At 38.8% G+C, this 24995-nt stretch overlaps 2 protein-coding genes across 8 annotated transcripts in view; one reads left to right on the plus strand and one right to left on the minus strand.

Moving 5' to 3' along the window:
• Window positions 1-4073: 4073 nt before the first annotated feature.
• LOC130151377 (translation initiation factor IF-2-like) lies at window positions 4074-5423 on the minus strand. Its single transcript, XM_056343548.1, has 2 exons — window positions 5347-5423; window positions 4074-5265 (listed from the first exon to the last, which is right to left on the minus strand). The coding sequence occupies exons 1-2, from the start codon at window positions 5421-5423 to the stop codon at window positions 4074-4076; spliced, it is 1269 nt and encodes a 422-aa protein (XP_056199523.1).
• Window positions 4933-24995, plus strand: part of CEP162 (centrosomal protein 162) — a 47947-nt gene continuing 27884 nt past the window's right edge. For 2 of the 7 annotated variants that reach the window (XM_056343138.1, XM_056343139.1), the window contains exons 1-10: window positions 4933-5445; window positions 5883-5968; window positions 6805-6908; window positions 11878-12016; window positions 15573-15683; window positions 17621-17770; window positions 20466-20618; window positions 20885-21071; window positions 21968-22020; window positions 24163-24278. In XM_056343138.1, the coding sequence (XP_056199113.1) occupies window positions 6849-6908; window positions 11878-12016; window positions 15573-15683; window positions 17621-17770; window positions 20466-20618; window positions 20885-21071; window positions 21968-22020; window positions 24163-24278 (969 nt within the window). In that variant the 5' untranslated portion in view covers window positions 4933-5445; window positions 5883-5968; window positions 6805-6848. Of the gene's footprint in view, window positions 5446-5882; window positions 5969-6804; window positions 6909-11876; window positions 12017-13538; window positions 15442-15572; window positions 15684-17620; window positions 17771-19219; window positions 19365-20465; window positions 20619-20884; window positions 21072-21967; window positions 22021-24162; window positions 24279-24995 lie in introns of those variants that run through there. The other 5 variants (XM_056343140.1, XM_056343143.1, XM_056343144.1 and 2 more) reach the window with 5 other exon arrangements.

The raw sequence follows: 24995 nt of genomic DNA on the forward strand, positions 1-24995 counted from the left end.
AAATGCTGAAAATTGCAAATCTATCACTTAAGAGTTTACGCTGTTTCTGTACCAACAAATGTAATCGCACTTGCCATATGGTGCTTTCTCAGATACTTATCTGCAGAGAAATGATGTTCCCCTAAAGTAGCTTTTTAAGATAAACACACATCCATGTGCTGTTTATTGTACTTTAAAAATACACACACACAAAAAAAAAAAAAAAAAAAAAGGTTGAGCACAGAGAAATTTCTTCAAACTGCATTTGGAGAGTGACCCAAGATGTGGGAAAGTTGTCTATTGCTTATGTTATTTTTTCACCCACTTTTGAGTGCTTTGAGGCTACATTTCCCCTGAGTTATGACAGATATTGCCACCCACCTTAGTTCTTCCTGCCTCTGCCCTAACAGAACCTCTTTGTTGTTTTATCTAATCAGATTCAGAGGCCCTGCTAGAGTTGGCTCTTTCAGACTGTTCAAAGCGGTTATATTTCTTATTTCCCAGGCTTCAGAAGAACTAAAAATAACCAAGTGAAAATCTGAAATGCAAAGCTAATATTCTTGCCAGTGTTAGGCAGATATGTCGTCAGGACTAACGAGAGATTTTACAGATCTGAAAAATTTTAATAAATCAGGACACTTAGTTTTTGGAGTTTTCTGAGTTTAACCTTTCCAAAGCCACTAAGAATTTTTTGTAAAAATATTTACCTTTTTTTCTGAACAGAAGATATGCAGTGTGTCTTCATGCAAAGAGATAAACTTATTATAAAACTTCCTACATACAAAGAAGAATATTCATGGCAGATGACAGTTTACAGTTCAAATGACTTCGGGGTGAATGTAACCCAAGTTGTTTCTCAGTCCCTGTGTAGAGTAGGAGTCGTAGGTGTGTCGCCTGATGCCAAGTACTGAGAATTTTCACTGGCAAAGGAGCTGCAGCAGGCATAGGGCAGGGCAGTTAGGCTAGTTCAAAAGTGCTACAGTTGTTAAACCAGCCCTATCTTTGCCCAGTAATTTTTCCAGGATTTGTCAAAAGCGAAAGCTCCTAACAGGAGGGATCTTACTCCGCTGGCTGGATTATGTAGTAGAGGAATGCTTCCCAACAAGTTTATAGAGAATCAGCAAATGGAAGAAAAAGCAGCATTAATTGCTGGCAAATGCACTTCTTTTGAGAGAGTGAGAAGCAGCTATAATTATTGACTGCAAACATTCACCCTCTTAAAGGAACTTCTAATTGCTTACATTTCCTGGTGATAGTTTTCTCTATGATGGGGAAGGGTTTACTCCTGCAGCAGTAACTACAGCAACGTTGCGCTCCCCGTCTTCCAGAGGAACTGGAAAGTTGGCAGCACAGGGCACAACATCAAGGCAACTAAGCACTTACACAAATGAGCCAAAGGGAGGATCTGTTTTCCAAAGGTCTGAGAGCTGGTGCATGTTTGCTAACTTCCAGAAACTGGGAAATAGACAGCAATGTGACAGCCCAGCTTCCAAACCCCCAGCTCCGTCCAAGGGATGCAAGCTTCAAGCAGAAATAAAATCAGTGACTGGCCTAAGCCTCTGGAATAATTTGAAACACAACACAGAATTTTGTTCTCAGCCCATGCAGAAACTGCAAGAGGGAAAAGGTGGGTGAGATGCTAAGCTGAGCTCAGGCTAGCTACCGTAACACAGTCAACCATAAATCTGGCCCTTGAGATCTGAGGACTATGGTTAATCAGTGGCGAAACAAAATAAGACCTGCAGTGAAACAAAAGTGAAAGCATATAAAAAAAGTTTTTTTAAACTGAAATTATAGTTGAGTGAACTATTTTATAACTAATCCTAATTTAACAATGCCAGACTACTGTTTTCTCTTGCATAAAATACAGTTCCACCTCATTTTTCCATTTTCTATGCAACTTGTACTTTTATGGAAGGCTCTTCCTTTTTCTGATGCATATACTGGAAAGGGATTTTATTGCATAGTCATGTAAGGAAGCATTATCACAGTGGGCATGCCCAGAGAATGCAGTTTTAACTTCTTAATTCACCACTGTTTGTTTGCTTTTCATTCAGTATGAAACTGTTAACCTTTAAAAAAACAAAACCAAGAATATGGCTAAATATTTATTATCATAATCTCGTATTTCACATATTTGCAAGTTCAGTACTGAAATACTATCTAATGCAATGCCTCAGCCAAAGTGGATGTGGCAGACGTTTTGTTTCTTTTTTATTTGATGTCTTTCTCCCCATTGACATTTATGGATGATACGAATCTGAAATCAGATGTGCAAAAACAAAAGTATGGATATTTTATCCCTTTTAATATTACCATTAATTGTTTGAAATTATTATACTAATACGTGAAGCCTTATATTTTAGCAATTTTATCACGAAAAAAATATGTGTTAAGTGTACACGACACACATTTAAATGAGACGCCAATGACTACAGCGGCAAAATCTGGTTTCATAGAAGTCAGCAAAGGATTCCCACCCATGTCAGCAGAGACAGAATTTTACTTTATAATTTGGGGCTCTGTCCAGCAGGACCTATTTCAGAACTTGTGACCGCTCTTTTGCTTTATCAGTGCCGACACCCAAATTGCCATGTTTCTGGCTGAAATTCATGGCTAGCCCTGCTCTCCGTTTTTGAAGCTCCACTGTTAAGAGCTCTTGAGAAAACTGCTCCAACTGGTTGGCATTAAAAGGAAATGAAAATCTTTTAAGTGGCTATTGTGCATGTTATTTGAATGCACTGGATGACATTTCAACACCAGGCAATGCCTCCACCACCACAGTCATCAAGAGTGGTTTGGGTTTTTTTTCCTTCCCATATGGGCACTGAGGTTTCCAACAGCATTGATCCCTCTGCACATTTTTCTATACTTTGTACAAGCCTCTTTGAACATATTTCTGCAAACAGAAATGGGCAACAGTCTTTTAGCAGCTTGCAGGACTCAGCCCTTGATGTGATTATTTGATTATATATAAAGTAACTCTCGTGATCAATGAATGATGTCACAGCTATCACTTTGAAGTTAGCAGCAAAACTTGCATTGGCTTAAATCTGAGCGGGATCAAGGCACGCAGCATCAGACTGACACCCCTTAATTAATTTCCATATTTCTCTCTAAATGCTCATGCCTCACTCGACGCTTTTTCATGAGATGAGAGAAAAGAGCAAACGCTGGAAACTGATGTTTTCACCAGCAGCAAGCTGTCACGCTTAACAAATCGTTCTAGTGTATTAGTTTATGTGGGCATCCTGTCCTTGATCAGCTCCCACATTTCCCATAGGCAGCAGCAGAAGTTGTGCACAAGGACAAAAGAAATGACCCATGCTTTGCAAATGGAAAAATAATACTCCATCTGCAGACAAAAGGCCTGATTGAAAGAATTGCTGCAGCACCTTTAGCAAAGTAATTCCTATTGAATTGGGTGGAAAATAGAGAGCCCGTATTTCTTTGCTTCTTTGAATTTAACTGTAATTTATACTCGCATAAAAAAATCTGGGATACATAAAGGCCATATTGGAAGCATGGTCTTTATCTCTCAAGCTAACAGGAAATGAGAGCCCATAATAGGGTTTTAACTAGTTTCTCACTTGTGATGAGCATCCAACACTCGCCGAAGAAAACTTCCTTTCAAAATCTTTTCATTCCAAGTCAGCTCAACAGAGAATCAAAATGTGTGTGCGCATGTGTGTGTGTGAACAATGTTCATTTGTATTCTTAAGTGAGCTTGTTTTATTTTGCCATTTACTAAATGCTGGTGTAAAAATTCCTAAAGCAACGTGACTCTCACAACAAACACAACTGACAGACCCTAGCTGGAGAGCACATGCAAGCACAGACTGCAATTGTTCTGTGGTTATTTGAGAGACAGTGGTCAGGGAAACAGGGGTCATTAATTTCTCTGTGTATTTTAAACATTTCCAGAGATGTGCTAAAATGTATTAAAAGCACAGCAGCAGACATCTAAGGCTGAAACATTAGAAAAGCTTTAGAAGGGGATTTCTGCGCGAGAGCAGAAGGGATGGTTTGGGTTTGACCTTTGCATCAGGGAAGGCAACGCGCTTTAACCCTTCCCATCTTGCTTTTCCAGAGGATCAGCTGGGCGACTTCTGGAGGAGCGCATCCCTCAGGAACCTGAGGAAGAGCTCTTGGCTGCAGGTGGCAACAGCGCTGGCCCCACGGGCTGCGTGAACAGGGCCACAGGTGGTCCCCTGCACGGGCCCGGCGCCACCGAACGGGGACACGAGCTGCACTCGGCCAGCGCGCCCGCGCCTCGCCCGGGGCTCCCGCGCGGCGCAACAAGGCGGGCACGGGAGACCAGGGAGCCGCAAGCTCGGCACCGACGGCGGGGAGGATGCCACGGCCGCGGCCCTATCTCTGCCCCGCCGCCGCCAGCCCGGGGGCAGGCGGCCAGGGGGCCCCAAGCCCGTCCCCGTCCCTGCGGGGCCGGCACCCGCCTCCCCCCGCTCACAGCCCCCGCTCGCCGCAGGCAGGTGCGCCGGCAGGCCTCGGCCAGGGGCTGCCGCGTTATCCTGGCGTGACCCCTCACGGTGCGAGCGCCGAGCGGCGCGGCCCGGCCTGGCCGCGCTCACCCGCGCCCGTCTCCGCCGCTGCCGCCGCCCAGCAGGCGGCGCCGTTCCGCACGCCCGGCAAGCGACGCCGGGGTACGTCACCGCGCGGCGACTTCCGCCTCCAGCCGCGCGGGCCGCGCCGGGCCCAGGCGACTTCAGCCGCCGTAGCCATGGCGGCGGGCGCGCTGCTCGCCCGTCACGTGGCCTCCACGCGCGGCGGCGCGGGGCGGGGGCGGCGCCCAGCCGGCGGATGTGGCGGCTCCACGTGACGCGGCGCCCCGCGGGCAGTTTTGGCGGGCGCGGCGGCGGCTGCGGGGGTTGCCTGGGCAAGCGCGCCGCCTGCGGGGAGGGCCGCGGCCGGGGGGCGGCCCGGGTGCGCTCCCGGCGCCCCGAGGCAGGGCAGCGGGCGGGCCGCCCGCCCTCAGCGCAGCGCTCGGCTCTCAGCCGCTTTCCGGAGCGCGGCCCCGGCCCGCGGAGCCCAGCCCTGCCCGCCGGCCCGGCCTGGCTGTGCCTCGTCGGGGGCGGCTCTCCTCCCGTCCGGCCGCTTGCCTCCGACCCCCGAGCTGCCGGGGGCCGTCGCGGCCTGTCGCCAGCGGTCGCTGGGCCCGGGGCGGGAGAGGAGGGGCTGGCGGTGGGGAGCACGGCCCCCCGGCCCGGGCCCTGCCTCTGCTTCAGGGGAAGCCGGAGGAGGAGGCGGCACAGGTCACGGCTGGGCCTAACGCCGGGATGATTAAAAGATTACGTGAAAGGTGTTAGGCTCTGTAAGCTTTCCTTCATCCCTGCAGTCTAGCCATACCTTCCCAAAACCTGCTTTCTGCGCTGTGTTGCAGCATCTATCCCAGCAAGTGACTGCTTTGGTTTATGTGCAGCCATTTGTGAGCCTCCAGTGCTAAAGGTATGGCTGTAAAGTATATTTGCTAAGGGTGATGTTTGTAATCTTCTGGTATGGAAATTGTCTGGCATATTTGTTGCCCTTTGGAAAAATAAAGTTTTATATTGTTTTATGAAAGCTGTAACTGGAAGCTGGAAGTACAGATAATGTCAGAAGAATAAGTTTGTTTTTTCTGGTAGAGGCTGGAATTATGTATTCTCCACTTGCTGAAGTGGTTGGCACAGCTCGTAAACCGTTAGAGCATCTAATGTTTAACATCTAGTGTTCTTTGATGTAAAAGTATAAAAGGATACTGGATTATGTGTGTCATGAGAGGTAACATTCTTAATCTTCTTACCATGTTTTTGGAGTTATTGTCCAAGAGCTTACATAAGGATATCTTACTCAACTCAGTCTGGGCAGTCTGCTATAATTTCTTTTTTTTTTTTTAACTTCCAAAGCCAAAGAGTCGGGTGGTCTATGGATGAATAAGGAGTGAAAGCAGGAAGCAGTTGTCACAACTTGCCTGTCAAAATCAATTTACTAGGTAGGTAACAGTCCTGTGTACTGAGAGGGCTTCATATTGGGAGAAGTTTTATTTAATGGTAAAAGCATTTCTGCAAATGTTTAGCCCTTTTATACATTACATACCAGTTCTCAGCCTGGAAGATGCTAGGGTAGTTTAATGCTGCTCTACATATGCAGTTTTGGAAGTAGCATATGTGTTGAGCAGTGTGATATACAAAGGCTTTGTTGCATTTTGAGTGTGGGGTATATTTTATACCTGAGAAGTTCACACACGCGTTAGGGAATGGGAGAGGGCAAGTGCCATTGGCTTTCTGTCTCAGGGCAGACCAAACCTAATGTCATCCTGTAATCTTAAAGACTTTCATGTATTTATTGTTTACTGAGTCCTAAGCACAGCAGAGGTGATGAAACAACTTGTAATGCCAGATGTCTCCCGTTTTGGGGAAGAAACACAGAAAGGAATAAAAGCTCTTAAAATGGCTGAGAAGTATTACTGCAGTGGATTCTTGTTTGATCATTGACAAAATGCTTAAGTATGGGTAACTGAGAGCTGTCTTTTGGAAAAAAAAATGAAGAGAATAATATTTTATTTATCCCTGAAAGTTTTTAAATGCTGAAACTGTTATTTTGGCAATGAGTATTTTGATGATAAGAAATCTGGGTAATGCAGGTATGTTTGCATGGATTGTCTTCATTCTGTAAGTAATTTAGATTAAAGGTGGGAGGAATGAAATCTGGCATCTCTCAAAGTTTGGATTATTTTTGCTTATAGCTCTCTATGAAAGCAGCAAATCGCTAGGTTACCTCTACTTTCAGAATGCCTTTAATTAACTTTATTTTTATTTTAAATCTTAGTCTTTAAACTCAGTTGTTTGGAAGGTAACACCCAGCTGGAGATTATGGCTCATCGATTTTCAAAAGAAGAGTTAGATGAGCAGTTTGAAGAGTTTCTGAAAGAGGTATGTTTCAGACCAAGGTCACATCCCTTTATTAAAATACAGGGGGGGAATTAAGCATGGAGGAACATGAAATGGAAGATGCAGCTGTGCTTTTATCACATTCACATAGCTGTCTTATGTGTGGGTCTTTGCAAGGTTTTAACTTCTTCGCTATACTTAATTCCTACTAATCTGCTCTATTGAAGTCAAGAGAACAATTTTGTGATCAAATATTTTGTCACTGCTAGCTTATATCTTCAGAAAGAGCACTTGCTTCTTGACTGTGTTTCAGTTTGTGTTATTTAGTAGCAAAAGCTTCAAATTGATATATAATTGAAAATGAGATTAAAATTTTTTCCTGTATGTAGACACAAGTTACATTATAAGAATTCCCTTATTTTTCTGTGTAATATCTAATTTGACTGAATTCTATTTAAAAATTCTTGTATTAATCCTAACAAAATGATGTATGTTGTAGTGATTACAAAATTTTTATTTGATTCCTTTTTATTCCTCGGGGTGCTTGATGATTTTGAGTACTGGCAAAATCATGCAAGTCTGTGGGTAACGACTTAAGCTAACAATTATTGGATGTGGTCAAAATGCCCTAACTTGGTATGTTTTTGTCACTGCATGTAGACCTGTAATTTCAAAATTTACCCTCTGGTCTGTCAGACACACAGTGTAGTAACCCTAAGATATAAATACTGCATACATAAGACCTTTAATAGGTTATATGACTGTATATAAGTGTAGCTAATGATGGCCGAGGATATTCTTGGGATCTGTTATATGTAATATATGCTTAAAGTTTTTTTTAATGTAGAGATTGTGCTACAGTTTACTTACAAAAAATGTAGGTGCTCAATTCTATAAAAATTGCCACTTGTACTATGTGGTAAAGATCTGTAGTAACCAGAGGCTTCTTTGTAAAGAAGATTTAGCTTCCCCAGGTGAGTCTGTTACACTGCCTCGACTGTGCAGCTTGTGTGTTATTTTTACAGATGGAGAATAAATGTAACTTCACAGAGCAATACTAAATTGAGAGTACAGAAAACTGAAATGCCATCTGAAAGTTAAGATTCACAGATAACTTAAAGGTAGATTTTGGCCTTTAATTTGGTGATGTACTTGAGTTAGCATTCTTGAATTACAGAAATTGTTCATGTTAGTAAAAATAGAAAATTGGGCTCTGCATTTCTGTCAAATTCTTTACTTTCTATTGTTATGAAGGGAGTTGCTCTGGGGAAGAAGAGGAAGAGGTTTATTATTTTATTTATTTTGTGAATCTTGTCAAAATTCCGCATATGGTTGCTTCTAGTATTTTGTTCCTCATTGGACATGCTGTTCTTACTCCTCAGCTATTGCCCATGTTGAGAATGTTTGAGTTAGGAGGAAAAAAAATAAGAAAATAGCTGTATTGAATTATTATAAGTGGTATTTGGCACGTTCCAGATAATGTAACTTCTAACAACTCATGTCTTTCATGTTTTTTATAATTTCAAACTGAAACTTTTGGAAAGTTTTAAGCTTTCTTAGACGCATATACTGCCAATCTAGTCATTAAAAATATGCGTTCTTTTATGTTTTGCTAGCTAGATACAGACCCAAGTAACAATGACGTTATATACTTTCTATTACTTTATATGTGTGCATCTTCTGTTATGTCCCTCCCTTTATTTTTGTTGTTCATTAAAGGTGTGTACCCTTATAATGTTTGAAAAATGAGAAACTGTTGTGCTCTGTTCTTTGAAATAACTGTGTAGGTGATGTTTGTGTTGAGAGTATAACAGTGGGGGTGGGTGGGGGAATAGCAAAAAATTCATTAGTTTGAGAAGACAATATTGCTTAAGAAAATCTTTCAAAGAAGAAATGGAACAGGATGGTTAAATAACTCAGTGAAACTGCCTTTGGGGCAGCGTATCTATGTTTGCAATTAAAACATACAAAGTTGAAAGATTGTATATACAGTTGGATGATGCAGGTCTAATATGAGGATTAAACCAAAGTATTTTGGCATATGTGCTAAACTTTAAAAGCTATCGGCAGAGGATTTTCTAGGCTTTTATCATACAGAAGGAAACACAAATGTGTAATAACAATTACTCCATGTAGGATAGGTCTTTTAATGATTCCCTCTGCCTGGTCAGGCTTATTCCCAATGCCTTGCCAGAACTGCCTGTTGTCATCCATGATTATTCTCTTCCTCCTCCATTGTCTTTGTGTCTGTGATCTTTCTGCTCCCCACCACCCGTATCTTGCTTTAGCATGCTTCCCTTATTGTCACTTTAATTTCCCTTAAGCGTCGTCTGTTATATTGGTATAGCTCCTAGGTTTTCAGAGTAGTGGCTGTAAAACTCCACTGCAGTGTGAGGAGCTCTTTCTAATACACAGTGCTTCAATTAGTTGTTTTTTTAAATGACACTTCAAGCAAAGCAAAGTTATGAAAAAGCCATTGTCTGCTTCTAGTCTTCTAGGTTGACTTTTATTCTACTTGTTCATGGACAGCTGAGAGGGAAGGCTTTCAAAAGGAAAGGCTATACCATATTTATTAGAAAATCTGTATAATGGTACCTGGAAGAATAACACTACACCTTAAACCACATTTGAAAAACTTTGTAAATTTTTATTGAAAGATAAAATGTATTAAAATACTATTTCGTACTGAAAATGTAATCTGGATTAGGCTTTACTTACTGAAAAATACTTGTTTCATGAAACAATTACAATGACTAGTCATGAAAGTCCTGAGTGTTTTAGATCCAATCCTCTATTACTTACCTACTTTAAGTTCTTTCATGTGTATAGGAGGTGGTAAGCTGATTATATGCCATGCAGTTGTCTCAGTTCTTAAAACTGACTTTTTTGACTTTTATTTAAGTTGAGATTAAATAACTGACGCTTTTTTTTTTTAATTATTATTTTGGTTTGGGGTTTTTTTGTGTCTTTTCCTGAGAGGCTGACAGGCTGTTTTGTAAAAGGAAGAAATCAGTGCTACTTCCTGGTACTAAAAAGCCATTGCAGGTCCAAAAAGTTGATAGATGTCTATTTACTTTTTTTCCAAAGGAATTAAAAACCTGTAAGTTTCACTTTTGAGACAACTGACATGTTGGGAAAAATGCACTAATATTTTTATGTCAGCATTTCTTTCCCAGCTGCTGCAACTTCACTGTCTGCAGTTGACAAGATGGCTGAACATAGAAGGTTTCCAGAACTCAAGAACAACCTGTGGGAGTTGCAGTTTCTTTAGTTACAATACTCTAAGGAGTATGAGCATCGCTGAAGTTCTGCTTGCAGAGTAGAGGATACTGTTAGTCATAAAAGAAACAGCAAGCGATAACAGAGCTTGCATCAAGCCTGTCAGTACTTCTAGCTAGCAGGAGGCAGCCCACCCTTCAGGGACAATGGCACTAGTACTTGTGTTGTAAGGAAGTTGTTATTTATAGGAAATTTATTATGAATGTGAAAGTTTTGTTCTGTGTCACTGAGCCAACTTAAAGAAATTGCGATACATCCTGTTGCCTAGCAGCTTCATAATTCATTAAAATTGTGTCTTATTGAAGTGCAAGGCACAGAGCACTTAAACATTCTTTTTGAGACTGTATGACAGGCATTTAGTTTTCTCAAGTGAAACTGTAAGCTCTAAAGTTGTTGGTCAGAGATACTTGTAAGAATATTATTTTTTTTTTTTAAATGGTCGTTTTGGATAATTGGCATTTGATTTATGGATGTTCTTGTTAGGCCTGTGTAAATTAAAGTGTTAGATATATAGTAAAGGTAAGCTTTTATGGTAGTGCTTTTTAAGCAATAGGAATCAGGTAGTAGACTGCAAAGGCTTGTTTTAATATAACATCCTCTTGTGTTTTACATATTAAATACCCACAGTCCTGTTGTCTCTAGTATTTTAATACTATCACATTTTCTTATTTGTGTCTATTATAAAAGTGAAGCTTTTGAAATTGTCCCATATGATGTGTTTTGTATGTGAATTCTTTGTTTCTTACGCTTTATGGTTTTTGCTAACTGTTCACTGTGTTCTTTGGGACACTTTGGGACAATTGGTTTCAACAGTTATGGCTAAAAGATAAAAATAAAAGTATGCCACTACCCTTAACCCAATGTTTACTGAGTTCAAGCACAAAGAATACGTAGTACATGAGGTTGCAGTGCACTAGCTTAATGAATATATTTCCTTGTTCAGTGTCTGGACAGCTAATTGTGGCTTTGAGCCTTCTGTAAGCCAGAAAGAGCTTTATTAAAGGAAAACAGCAGAGATTTGTTTGTTTTTTAAAAAAGCTGCATCACTTAAAAAAAAAAGTTGTTGTCTTATGAAGTATCTTTAGGTCTTTTCCTTCCTGTTACTCTTCAGTAACTTCAATTCATAGAATGTTCATATTCGTAGACTTTTTTTCCTCCATTGATTTAAGCCATCAGTCAAAATTGGCATGGATGACTAACACACACAGAAGCTTAATGCACAGAGTTGGGTAGGAATGGCTCTGACATTTCTACTAATTTCCATAAATGCAAAGTATAAAATTAATTTCTAAAGTCTGATTTCCTGGGAGCTAGAATGTTGCTTGTGAAGGTTTATTTTTAGAATTTTAATAATGTTGTTCATGTACAAAGCAAGGCCAAGGCTAAACTTTCTGCTGTACTTCATTATCTTCAGGGATGTAGTTGGGATTTTGGTTCTTACATTTTGTAGCTAATTGAAAAAGGATTGATTATGCTGTTCCTTTGTACATATACTCTAACAAGTAGTTAACTTTTAACATACCCAAATTCTGGCAGTGGGGTTATTATATTATGCCACATTAATATAGTTATTGTTTCTTAGTCAACTTTGACATGCATGTACAAAAAAGGCAGGCAGTGGGGAGTGAAGAGAGGCATCTGAACTCAGAAGTCTAGAACTCAGTGGCTGAAAGACAGTTGAACAATGCGAATATGTAAAAGCTGTCTTTAATGTTGTATGCAATTGACTCAGTCTCTTTCAGATGATTCACTTGGAAATTCGAAGAAAAAATCCAGCGTTCTTGAGACATTGGGACAGCCCAGGAAAAAAGAAACGAAGAAAAAGAATTCAGTGCCATGGTGGATCTCTGAGGAAGATTCAGACGATGGTGGTAAAATAATGCAGTTTTGCAATTTTTTGGCCACAGGGGGTCAGGCTAGTACTTTCTTAGACTTCATACAGGCCTGGTTTCAGGTTAAGTTGGTGCCACTCAAGTCTAGAAGATTACAGTGCGAGTTTGTAAAGCATTAAAACCCAAATGTAATTGTTGGGGTTGTTTTTTTTAAAGGATCATACTCAAGCTGTAAGCAAGCTTTCTGCTGCTTTTTCTGTAGCTTTCGAGTTATTAAAACTTGTGAAGAGTAAACACGTCATTAATAGGAAGATAATTAGAAAATCAAAACCATGAATTCTGCTGAAATATTTGTGGGTGTGTTTTGTTACCAGCATGTTCCTTACACTGACCTTTTATAGATTTCTTTTGTCAAAACTGGAGAGGAAAAAGACCCATTTGTGTAATCTTACGCAAATTAAGTATTTGTAATAGGTTAGGGAAATGCATAAAAAGTTTTCAACAGCAGCTGATTCAAAGATGTGTGTCTGTCAATATTCTCATCATTTCCCTTGGCAAGAACTCAAGGGGAAAAGGACTGTGATTACATGATTGCTAGGCCAGTATTGACTTAGTCACATAGTTCTGAAAGAAAATACATTATTGTTTGTAAGGTTTCCACCCCTAGTTTTCCATGTCTTCGTTGCTTTCTTATTGGGTAGTAAAGCCTATGAGTAGTTTCCACAGAGTGATTGCCTCTTGTGCTTATAGTAATTGGTGAAGTCTTATTTTCATGATTTGTATAATTTATAACTGAAGCTTAACAGAAGGTTCCAGAATCAGTTTTTCACTTGTCAGAGTTAAGATACTGCTGGTATTCTCCAGTTTTAAGCGTAGCTCTGTCCTGTCAATGTTGTCATAGTTAGGAGTCGAATCTTAGTCAGCATTTGTGCCATTTAGGCATAACCCTAACAGGTGTTGTCTGGACGGCTTATCTGTCTCTAACCTTTTAAGATGTTGTTGGAAAACTCAAATGGCTATGAGAGAGTTCCTATCATGTAGTTATGAGATACTACGATTTCCTTACAGCTTTTCAAAAACTGGAAAGACAGAGTGTTCTTGCTGGGCAAAGTGCGCGAATTAAGCTGTTAGCATGACCTCATTTTTCTACATAATATCAAAGTTTTCAGGTGTCTTCAGAAGTCAAGCATTCTTCCATGGTTTTTCTGAGATGCTTGAGGCAACCCATAAAGCACTTTAATGCTTCTCATGCTGCTTAAACCAGAACACACTGGAATAGGTACTTAGAAGACAGGGTGATTACAAATTTTAGAGGACAATGCTTGTGTGGGTTAAGTACAATGCAGAGCAGAATTAGAAGAAATAATGGGATTATATCAAGTTGTTCCAATTCTATCACTTTTATTTTTTCAATTAAAAATATCTTATCAGCTGTGTAATTTAACTAGAAGTAAAGCTATTAGGACTGAAACATACTTGATCTGCAGTTTATTGACGTATAAAATAAAAAGAGTTCTGGTAAACTTCTTAAGGTCTCAAAAAATGCTTCTCCTTTTAATAGGAAAACATTCCGAAGGTGAGCCTACCCAGTTTTGCTGGTATGGAATACATTTACTTGGAAAAGAAGCTAACCTGTTCATATTCATATTCTAGATGAAGGGGCTGGATTTTTTGGAGGAAGTTGAAAGTAATCTGTGTGTAATGCTTTTTGAATCAAAGCAAAGGTCCAATGTGTCTTGGCAGTTGGACATAATAAAACTCAGAATACGAACGTGGGGCAGATATGCTAGATCTGTGTGCTGAATTCTTCCCCATGCACCATTTTTGCCAGTCAGATTGTTAGGATCTGTACCTCTGTTACCAGTTTCTGCATAGAATTCTGTGCTTGTGTGACATACACAGTAAGCCATATCCCACCACCCATATGCCACCTAGGAACAAGTATTGCCAAGCAGAGGGGCCTTAAAATTTTGCCAGAGGGCTTTCCAGGCTCTGTCTTGGCAAGAAGAGGACAGCTGGGTGGTGTGAAGCAGAGCTCCTGGTTGTATCATCCCATCAGGAAAGGGCTGTATTTGTCACACCGGACACTTGGAAACGGTAGCAGCTGTATTAACGTATACTGTGATAGATGAGGAGCTGCCTAGCACAGAAGCAATCTGTGTTATGATGAATGCCATTCTGCTAACTAGTTGTAGGGCAATTAACTTCCTGTCAGAAAACAGTCATTGGCAGAGGCCAGCTTGGCCACCTTCAGTATAAACTTGAGTTTTCCTCTGTGGTTGTGAAAGTACATAACTTTTATGTGGCTATAACTGAGAATGATGAATCCCACGCATAAAGGGTACACCCTACAAACTATGCTATGATTTTGGTTCATGTAGATACACTTGCAATATTTTAAAATGACAGGTCAGGTGACCTTAAGGAGCTTGGTATGGATAGGCTTCTAGAACTGCTCGTTTTTTCCTCTCTGTGTGTCTGTTTGTATTTGACATAGTACTTGGAAGCATGCAAGACAATCTAATGTTTTCCAAGAGATGTATGTTGTGTAGTACGTTGTTCAGATGTATTAATAGTGGATAAAGGCACAGAAGCATTGCAATATTAGTTACTGCACAGGGTGACTAAGAAGATTATTTAGATTTGTAGCTTTGTAATGTTATTAAGTGTGCCCTAAATAGTAAAATAATTGTCCTGCAGGAAAAAAATAATATTGCTGTGATGATAATAAAGAAATCAGCTGAATTTAATTTCTGAGAAGTGTAATGCTGACACGCTTTGTAATTTTATGGAGATCCTTGTATATTCTTCTAGGCTTGAACCTTCATGTTGGTTGGAGTTAGGACTTCATTAACAGGCTGTCAGCTAATAAAATTATTATTTTTGAAGTGTTTTGTCATCATGGACCAAATTTATGTAAATGTAAGTCTTACCTCCACCCACAGTGAAGCACTGCGTTACAAATTTGTGTTCCGTATATATGAATTGATGTGTTTGGCACTGTATAGAGATATTGTTATATTAACAAAGTATGAAGTCTGGGTAATCAGCTTGAGTAATGCACCAAGCTGATAAATTGTTTCTGATTTGAGGTTTTCATTTTTAGTTACTTCATTATCTATCTATACCATGCTTTCTCGGAAAGGCACAAAGAGAGATGACTGGAAGACTAAATACACGCTATGCATTTTTTTGTTGTTGTTGTCTGATTGTTTTTTCCAAGGCATCTTGTTACAGAAGTGCCAGGAAATAAGTAGAGATTTAAACCAATATCCGATTTTCACTTGGTTTTGTAGATTAATGGTAAGCAGCATAGACTATTTCTGTTTGTTGGGCTGAGAAGTATAAAGTATATTTTAAAATATCTCAGCTTGTTATTCTAGGCACGTTGGAACTCCTTGTGCTTCAGCTTTAAACTGAAATGTGCAAATATGATTCAAGATACTGTCTTCCATATTTGACAGGTTAAAGACCTACCTCTAACGTCCTTTCTATTTGCTTTTGTCATTTAAATGCTGAAAAGAAATTGGATAATAAGAATTCTTGTCTTGTCTTTCTTGCCTGTCTGTTTTTGCTGTTTGTCTTACTCTTCAAGATTTTCAAACAAGATTTGTTAAACTGGGAAAAGAGAAGACACTGATGGAAAGCCATGCTGAAATAGTGGAAAATAGTGAACAAAAGAGTCCCTATTCAGATTCACAGTCTGGTATTTGATTAAATATGTCTTGTTATATTTATTCAATATCAGCTTTGTATCACTAGTGCGTTTTCTATAGAAAATCCTTTGCAAATTGTCCATTTGACCATAGCGCTGTCACTGAAAGCAAGCTGCCACTTACTTCATTTGTCATTTCCAGAAGAAAATAACAACTGTGTGAGCTTCTGCTCAGTTGTCATTAATGTCATTAATCACTACATATCTGATGTGGGACAGACAGTATTGAATGTAAGCCGTGGGGGAGAATAACTCTGAAGATCTGAACAAGTCAGAATGTTTAGTAAACAGAAAATCTCTTACACTTTTCTATTTCATACTCAAGAAATATTAATATTCACTGTCCTACTTTTTTTTATTGATGTGATTCTTTTCCCTCTGCTGACCAGTAGGCTGTCTGGTACAGGCTGCTCCTGGAACAGAAAAAATACAGTTGGTGTAATAATGACAAACAAAGTTTAATCTACAAGATTATTTTAGTCAGTGTCACTTCAGATTCAACCTTTTATGTGAAGTCACTTTTTATGCTATCTGAAGAGATACTCTGGAGCTTAATTAAGAATTATAAACATAGATCATGAAATACTTTTGTGTACAGAACAATAGCAGTTACCTTGTATCTACTAGTTGAAATGTGGCTTTGGTGTTAAATTCAAGCAGATCAATAATATTTTGGAGAGCAATGACAAAGAAATATTTGGCACCTGGTCTTTAGGTCACGTTGGTTTCTGCTATGTAGCCTGTAGAGCATTTCTCTGTGTTAGCTTTCTAGAGCATATATGCTGCCCTGTTTTCATAAGCCTCCTTTGCATAGAAATAGCTATAAAGCATCTTGGTCTGGGAAATAAACACTAATACTGAATCTGTTTCTCGAGTTAGGCTTAATATTTTAAATAGGAGCAATAGGAGGACTTTGGTAGTTATTTCAAATTACTGTTTTAAAAGGCATAACATTAGTTAGTTATTACTAGGCATTAGTTATAACAGAAGGCATGCTGTCAACAGTTTTAGTTTCCCAGTAAATGTGGAAGAATATAAATCCAGAGAAGTGATGTCTTACTAGTGGACTTGGATGTCAGTTGAGGGAATAAAGGACCCAGGTGTTGTATTGGAACGGATATCTCATCACATATCCTCATAGTCCTGTTTCTGGATAGCAGAAGTATTTGGCCCAATCCCCTAGATGACTCTTGCTCTCTCTTGTGTCAAGGTAAAGTCAGAAGACCTGTAACTAAGAGTTTTCTCTGAATTAGCCAGTTTAGAAGCACCTTCCACCCTGGACAATTTGAACAAGGAAAAGTCTTAACAAGTGCATCTGGGTAGCTTAAGGGGTGTAAAGTGTGCAGTGTGACTATCACGTAAGTACCATGAGAGAGCACAGTTTTCAGCATAGGTACTGTTATTTAAACTTAATTCTACTAATGTGAATGGAAGGTGTTTGGTTGTATTTGCTGCTAAGCGAGTCCTCACAAGGGTCTGAGCGAAGAACATGCAGTTCTTGTACCTGACAGTGATAAATTCACACTTACGTACCTATGTTTTTCTACTTTTCTTTGAACCAATCTAGATAATCTTTCAAAACTTGTAGTACAGAACTTCTCATATTGTTTAAGTAGTTTTACTAGTTTTCTTTGATTTCAGGTATTATATTGAGGCACTAGAGCCGTGTATTTGAATGCTAGGTACATGTAGAGTAAGAAGGAATTTGTCTTTTTTTAAAAAATAAGGGGGGGAAAGAGTTTTATTCTCAGAAGTTAATACTTGTAACTCTAGTTGTAGATTGAATTATCTATAATTTTCTAGCTATAAGAAACTGAACTGCATTACTTTTTTCAGAAGTGTCAGTCTGAATTCTCACATCTTGTTTTCCTCTTTATTCCCTGTCTGTTTTGTGTAAAAACTTATAAATGTTTGTGTACACTTAAAAGTAGTTCCCCCTAAACCTTCTTCCAGTGCATCTTGCAGCAAGGCTTTATCTAAATTCAAAATGCTGGAAAAATTTCATAAGGACAAGAAAGATTCATATTTAAACAAAGAAGAAGGAAGCCTCACTTCTGACAGTCCAGGCAGTTCTGAGGGTAACAAATTTACTGTATTTTGTATGATGTTAGAAAGGTAAAATGGCTCAATTCTAACAGTCCTGGACAGATTAAGGAGAAAAGAAGTTACTTTTTTAAATAGATATTTATCGTTGTAGGTTTGAGTACTTTGTATTTATGTTTTTAAACTTTTTCCTGGAAGTGTGGTAGTTAGAAATGTTTTTCTAAGTGAAACTCGGGCTCTTACTTAAATTAATTTTGAGTGGCAGAACTTCAAAAAAGAATATTATATATCGTTAGCCTTACAAAATATTGCATATGAAGATATAGGAGTTCAAGAAGACTGCTACTTCAAGAAATTTGTATGAAAAGTAACACCACACCCCACTCCCCCATGCCCCCCAAATAAATCACTTCTGCAAGCCCCACACAAATCAGTAGGACTGTTCAAACAACCAAAAAACACACTGAAAAGAGACTTTGAAGTCCATCCAAGTGGATATTTTTTCCAAGTTTGATAGGTTTCTCAGAGTTCAGATTGTGTAGGGTGAATAAAAAAGACATTCTTGCCTTCATTAGCAATGGTAGTATCCCCTGTAATCTGGGGTGTGTGGCTGGGAATTGGAGTGGCAGAATTGCAAAACTCAATGACTGAAAAACAGTATTTGACTTTCAGATTATTATGGGACATGCTTTTTAAAAAAAAGCTCTGGTCTGGTTTGACAAACTTAACAAAAACTTAGGAAATATTAGAAAGCTTGCATAAATCCCATGAAGCCTTCAAGATCAATGCAAGTCTGTTCAGAAAGTTCATTGAGCTTGAGATGATTTAAATAAAGCAACTCAGGAAAACATTTTTCTCGAAAATTTTGTTCTGTTAAATGTTCTAATTGTCTTTTTCCCATCTCCTTTGTTAAATGTCTTACATAGGAGGGCAGTGACAGTTTATCTTTGATTATGATAACATAGTGCCATTGAAAAATAGGGTGTGGGAGGTCTGGTGAGACTATGGCTAATCTAAAGCTTTGGGGGGAAAAAAAATAAAATTGTGACCCAACTGCAAACAGAGTCCTGTTGGCTGTCTTGGTAACTAGGATAGGGTGCCATCTGGGTAAATTACTTTAAATTACTGCATTAAGTTACCAGAGAAATGGACTATTCATATTTGTTCACTCCTGTTTAGTGTTTTGAGCTTTCCATTTTATACTTTTCAATGCAGTAGCAAAATGTATTTATTCAGGTGTTAACTTTGTATACGTGTGGAGCTTGACCTTTAGTTGATGTCTCTGACATTTATTTCTCGCATATAAGGCAAGTCAGTCAGATCTCTGTATTGAGGATGGAGTTCAAGTTAGATACAGGAGCGTGGAAGTAATTTCCAAGATGTAGGGTGCTTAGCCTCCCGATAAAATGTGCAAGGGGACTTTTGCCCCACGTTACATTTGCCCCATGATGAACTTTAGGTTTGTATGTTCTACTTCTTAACAGGGAGTCTCTTATAATCAGAATGCACGTGCTAAGGGCTGCCTGTAGGGAAGGAGGAGGTGTTCAGGCCCTTACTTTCTGCACCCTGCCTCACCCTGGGTACATTTTCAGTACTGAAGGGAGAAGATTCTCCATTGTCATGATATAGGCAAGTATGGCTTTTCTTAGAAAGGGCTTGCTTGGACCTGTGTAGAGGACAGAGTAACAGCCCAGAGCTGAAGCACTTGCTCAGCACATGGAAGACTGGTTTAGTGTTCTTGGTCTGAAGGGTTGTTGATGTACGCATCTCCTGCAGTCTCCTGCCAGCAGGAAATGAGTGTTGTCGGTGCTTCACCCCTCCCGCTATGTGCGGTACAAGGGCACAGCTACAGTCTAAACATCATTTGGCCAGACAGAACAAAAAATTCTGCGTTTATTTTACCAACTGGAGATTCATGTTGGAAAAGACAGACATGGTTTCTGTTCCCTTCTGTGAGAACTGTTAAATCATTTCATATGTCATTGGATTAAATGCATTAGCAGCTTTTCTCCTAGCCCTTCTCCTAAGAGAACCTCTGAAGAATCTAAATATAAATGTGTGTGCTTTAGGGGCAAGAAGGGACTTGGCACTGCTTTTTAACTAGTAATGTCCTGCAATATTTGGGTTTTAGTTTTCCATAAGGAAGTTAATAAGGCAGCATTCTATCCAAGAGCAGAAGTCACACAGAAAGTTGGGTAAGGTGATGTTGAACCCTCACAACAATGAAATTACAGTAAGGAGAGCAGCTGCATGTTGTAGTTGCATAAACATACAGAATGAAAGAACTGGGTGTTCATCAATGGCATTTCAGTAACTTTGGTTACTGTTTTTTACCTTAAAGCATTTAATTTGCAACAAATGAAATGTAGCTGGCTAAACTGATGGCTACTATTTTCAAAAATTTGCCGTGCTTTCTCTGGGGCTGGTAGATCAAACAATACGAACAAACTTTTAACAAAGAAGTGTTCTGTATATGGTTTTGTCTGCGTGATTGTTTTCTGTGAGTAATGTGACAGTAAGTCAGTTTTTACAAGCCTATTTAACTAATTAAACAAGATCTACATACCTCATAATAGAAATGGAAGTTAAATGAATGTGATTTGTGAGACCGTATCTTTGCTGTTGCAATATGAGATTAAAATTGGTGGTTGTGGAAGATGACTGGAAGACTGAAATACCGTACAAACAGCTTTTAGATGATAGTCAAGCATATTGCAACTTTTTTCCTAGGAATGTTTGGAGCCAATGGAAGCTTTGTCAAGATACGGAACACTTCACAGCCTATGGGAGAAAGTAATGAGAATATGCATGTGGAAAAGATGCAGCTTCAGGAGAGTAATGGGGTTGCTGTATCCTTAAGTAGAGACAGCCTGGAGACAAATGGTGAGAACAGAGAGCACAACCTTTTCATTAATTTAGCTAGAGCTAAATAAATTACTATTACAAGCAGTTTACCTTAATTCATTGCAAATCGGGATTCTTCACTTCTGTCAGTTGCATCTCGTGAACTGAAAGCTCCTAGTACTAGTTTGTGATGATATGATACTATTAATACGTTATGAGTCTGTAGTTGTTGTTACTTATTATGACTATTCTACATGGACATACAGCACAGACACAGTTAGTTTAATCTTTGTTTTGAAATTTAGGTTCAGTTTTAGCTTCTGGGCCTAATCACAGTATCATGGGAGTTGGATTGGATACCTTGGAAGAACAAAAAGAAAAAGAGATCTTCTTTGCCAAACTTGAACAAGAAGCTTCCTCTACTATTGATTATTCAAGATTAAATAAAGAGCTGGATTCCAGTGATTCTGTCATACTAGCACCATTTGTACGGTAATTTAGAGGGAAGAAAAGTTGTGGACTGTTAGTGGTAATGGGCACGTGATGGATGTATGATTTCAGTCAGGTTTCTGTTTGTTGTGGTTTGGGTTTTTATGAAGGCAAGGACAGAAACGAGCTTATTAAATGAAAGTAAGATGAGAACATGACTTTGTTTTAAGTGGACATAGCTACATAGTCTTGTGCATAGCTTAATAGTAACTAGGATTTAACATTCTTAATTGTAAGGTGGAACTAAATAAAGAGTTAACAACTGATATAGATCAGGAAAGGTTCCGTGTCCCCTTAGACATGGTGTTACAAATGAATCTAGAGGAGAGATACAAAATTTTCTTAGACTAGGGCAATCCATTTCTAATTAGTTATGTGAAAATAGGTTCAAACATGTATGAGAGAAATGGGTGAAGGGGGATTTCAGGCTGCTGCTGCTAAATATGCTGAGTGCAGAGGAAAATTCCAATATGAAAACAGTTGGAGGGTCAGAATTCTTGAGAGTTTTCTGTAAGGACAAAACTTTACAAGAAAAGGGGAAAGCAATTTGTTTGTGGTTTGGTTTTTTTTTTTTGTTAACACAGAATGAGAAGGTCGGAAGACAAAGCAGACCTGATGATAAAAAGCTGTTCGAGAAACTAATGTAGATATTGGAGGGAATGCAGAAAGGGAGTGATTTAAGAGTTAGATTGAGACTTTTAACTATGAACAGTTGTAAACTTAAATCTTTAATAATTGCTAACATTTATCTGCCTTTCTTACCTATGATTTGATACGATGGATGGATTCAGGTTTTTAATTCTATTGCTAATTGTAAGAAGTATTGAAGTTTGGAGTTAGGAAAAAGTATGTTTGTTTGCTGTCCAAGAAGAGATTAAAATTTTCATTTTGTTTCTCAGAAATGAACAAACTGGAAAAGGAGCAGAGGAGCCTGCACATGAGGAGAAATCTGGTAATACCATCTTTCTAAATTGTTAATTTGAAAACTCTTACCTTTCTTGGCTTGTCGTGGTGGTTTGTTTTTTGTTTTTTAATTGCCGTATGTACACTAAGAAATGCAAGAACTTCATTAAGAAGATTAATAGAAATGGAAGTGTGGATTAGTGCTCCAGTTCAAATGCAGAGTCTTCAGAAGATGTCATAGCAGGGTGTCAAGAGGATGGCGCAGGATCTTCATGTTTGTAGTGGGATGTAATTTAAAGGTCTGGAAGTAGGAAACTGTACTACAGTCTCATAGTTTCTTCTAGACTATGTGTTGCCTTTGGAGCTAGTCAGAAGACTTGACTTTTTTTAAGTTTCAGATTCATAAGATGGTCCAGCATCCTCACTGAACCTTTTTGTTTTGAGTAATATGTAAACCAGTTGACTTCTGTTCCCTTATCACCACTGTTGTGGGTAAAGCTTTTTTTATCTGAAAAAAATATTTTATCTGTAGTTCTTACATCAAGCCTTTTAGGCTGCCTTTGCATTATGACTGTGCAGCTGTTATTCAAACAGAGGGCTTTGTTGTTTGCTTTTAGTTTTGTGCCCTTTTTTTAAAAAAGTGGATTTGTAATCTAGTGTGATATAAAAGACAAACAGGAAAAACAGAAAAACCTGAAACCCAACTATCAATCAAAAAATGAAGAAAAAATTACCCTAACAGTGAAATGTGTTAATGTTTGAGTTACTCCAGTGTCTTAACTATCATCTGTATTTTTGTACCATCTTTTCATGCCTGAGTTTAACCTCTGTAATCTGCAATATTACTCTTACTTGATTTTTTTTCCCCAAAAATTTCCATGCTGCACTCCTTTCGTCTTCCTTTCACTTTGTCATTTCTCTTTATTTCACTCTTCATTGCTAGCATATGATAAAGAGTGTATTCCTGTAATTTAATCAACAGATTGTATTTTCAAATTTATATATTTAGCTGAACTTTAGAGCTGTCCTGTTGTCAGTCTGGAATTTCCCAGACATAAAGAGGCCGTTTTGTAAACCTTATCCCAGGAAATCTTTTCTCCTTTTTTCTCCTTGAAAGCTTGATTACTCTGTAGACTGCAACAGATCACAATAGTTGCAGCAGAGATGCTATAATTTTTTAGCTTTATTCCTAACTAAGGGGTTGAAAATGCCTAATTGTTATGGTCAGGTTTATGAAATTGACACTTCTAATTTTTAGTAAACCTGTTTCTGTGGAATAGCTGGAAATAACCAAGCTCTGTGTTGTGTGTGTTTTGGTTTCAAACTGCTATTTCATCAAATAGCAAATGAAATAACATCTAATACATGTTCAGGAATAGCATAAGCACTCTGTGTGTCTTAAGTCAGAATGAGAAAGCTATTTTCAGCTGATCTCACTTCTCATGGTCCAAACCCAAAGAGAATGCTGAAATAGTGACTTCTTTTCATAGAGTAGTTTTTACATATGAGTTAAACCGTGTGTCAGTTGTATTGGTGACAAAATACAGAGAGAACACTATATAAACCAGTATTTTGCAATTCTTCTACATTTAAGCGTTACAAGTGATGCAGACATTGAAGCCTCTCGCCACAGGAGCTGAGTGGGGGAGATGTGCAATAGGGCATCAGAACTTGTGGAAGGATCTAGGTAACTGAAGAAAAAACATACGGCTTGCTTGTAAAATTCATTCTTTTTGACACACTTGTGTTTTTAAATAATGCTTACTCTTGAAAGTAGCCGTTGGGCCCCCAGAGCATGTCAGAGGAAGCAGAATTACAGGTTGTGAGCCTAAAAACTGCTGGAGCTGTCAAAGTGGATATGCAGAGTACTTTGCTTACTAGGGGGGAATTAACACCGTTTCACCCCTCAGTGACAGAAAATTATTTAATTCAAGTATGCCTGGAGGAGACAGAGGTAAAGTATAATTGATCGTAAGAAAAACTTCATTTGAATTTAGAGATAATAAGTGTGACTTTGACTGTGGTTTTATTACAACACCCAGTCTTGAAACCTTTCTGTTGCTTTTGTGAAAGGAGTAATAGTGGCAGTACCTGTTCTTAGACAATAGATTGGGGAAAAGGAAATGGCTTTCCCTTACTGCTTTGTCTTCCTTGAATATTCGTTGTATTTGATGTTTATTTTACTGTTCAGGCAGCTACAGTGAAGACTTTGAAGAAGAAACAGATGCTAATCCTGCCTTTAAAACTGAAGGAAGCCAGATGAATGAGAACATCATGTCAGGATTTGATTTAAGTCCCCAAGAACAGGTATACCTTACCAAATGTTTATATTACTTGCATGATTTGTAAAAACTCTGCAATATATAACTGCAGATATAGTAAAACTTTATATAATATGTACTATCTTAAAGAAAAGAATATAGTCATCCTGCGACTGGTTTGTTCTATTAAGGATACACGCTTTCCTATGATAAATCACTGAAAGGATTAAGTTCTTCACAGGGTTTCGTGTTTACTCCTCCTTCGAATTAAGAACTGTGGATGAGCTCAGGTTGGAGCCTCAGCTTCAGAATACCTACTGGTTAATATCTTTCATGGAGCTATTAAGGTGGTGTCTTCACCAGCAAGTGACACAGACTGAGGGAAGTAGTTCTGTGAAACAGTTTGGACAGAAGACCCAAAATCTACACTGTCTGAACTTTGAGGGTATTTACTGTCAACTAGCTTAGTCAGATTTTTTGATGTGGAGCACGTGTTCTGATTTGGTGTTTTATATGAAAGGATTCCGTAGAGCAACCCCGTGTTCATTGGTAATGGGTAACTGTGGGGTTTTTTTATTCTTTTTAAGTAAATTTATTAAAGTAATATTTCTAATAAATGTTTGAAAAAGACAAATAGAATGGAAGTGTAATGTGCTTACTGCTACATTATTTTCTTTTCTCAAATTATGATTTAAGAGAACCAGGAAGGTGCAAAAATATTATTCCATTTATGCGGAGTAGCATTTACTTCCTAGTCACTTGT

This window comes from Falco biarmicus, chromosome 6 (assembly GCF_023638135.1).
Source record: "Falco biarmicus isolate bFalBia1 chromosome 6, bFalBia1.pri, whole genome shotgun sequence".
NCBI lineage: Eukaryota > Metazoa > Chordata > Aves > Falconiformes > Falconidae > Falco > Falco biarmicus.

What these genes read in the sequence shown, in the direction of transcription:
- LOC130151377 (XM_056343548.1), bottom strand. Translation starts at nt 5,423, where the DNA reads ATGGCTGCACATAAACCAAAGCAGTCACTTGCTGGGATAGATGCTGCA. An exon ending in AGAAAGCAGGTTTTGGGAAG is followed by an intron (nt 5,266 to 5,346) that starts GTATGGCTAGAC and finishes TCCCGGCGTTAG; the next exon opens with GCCCAGCCGTGACCTGTGCC.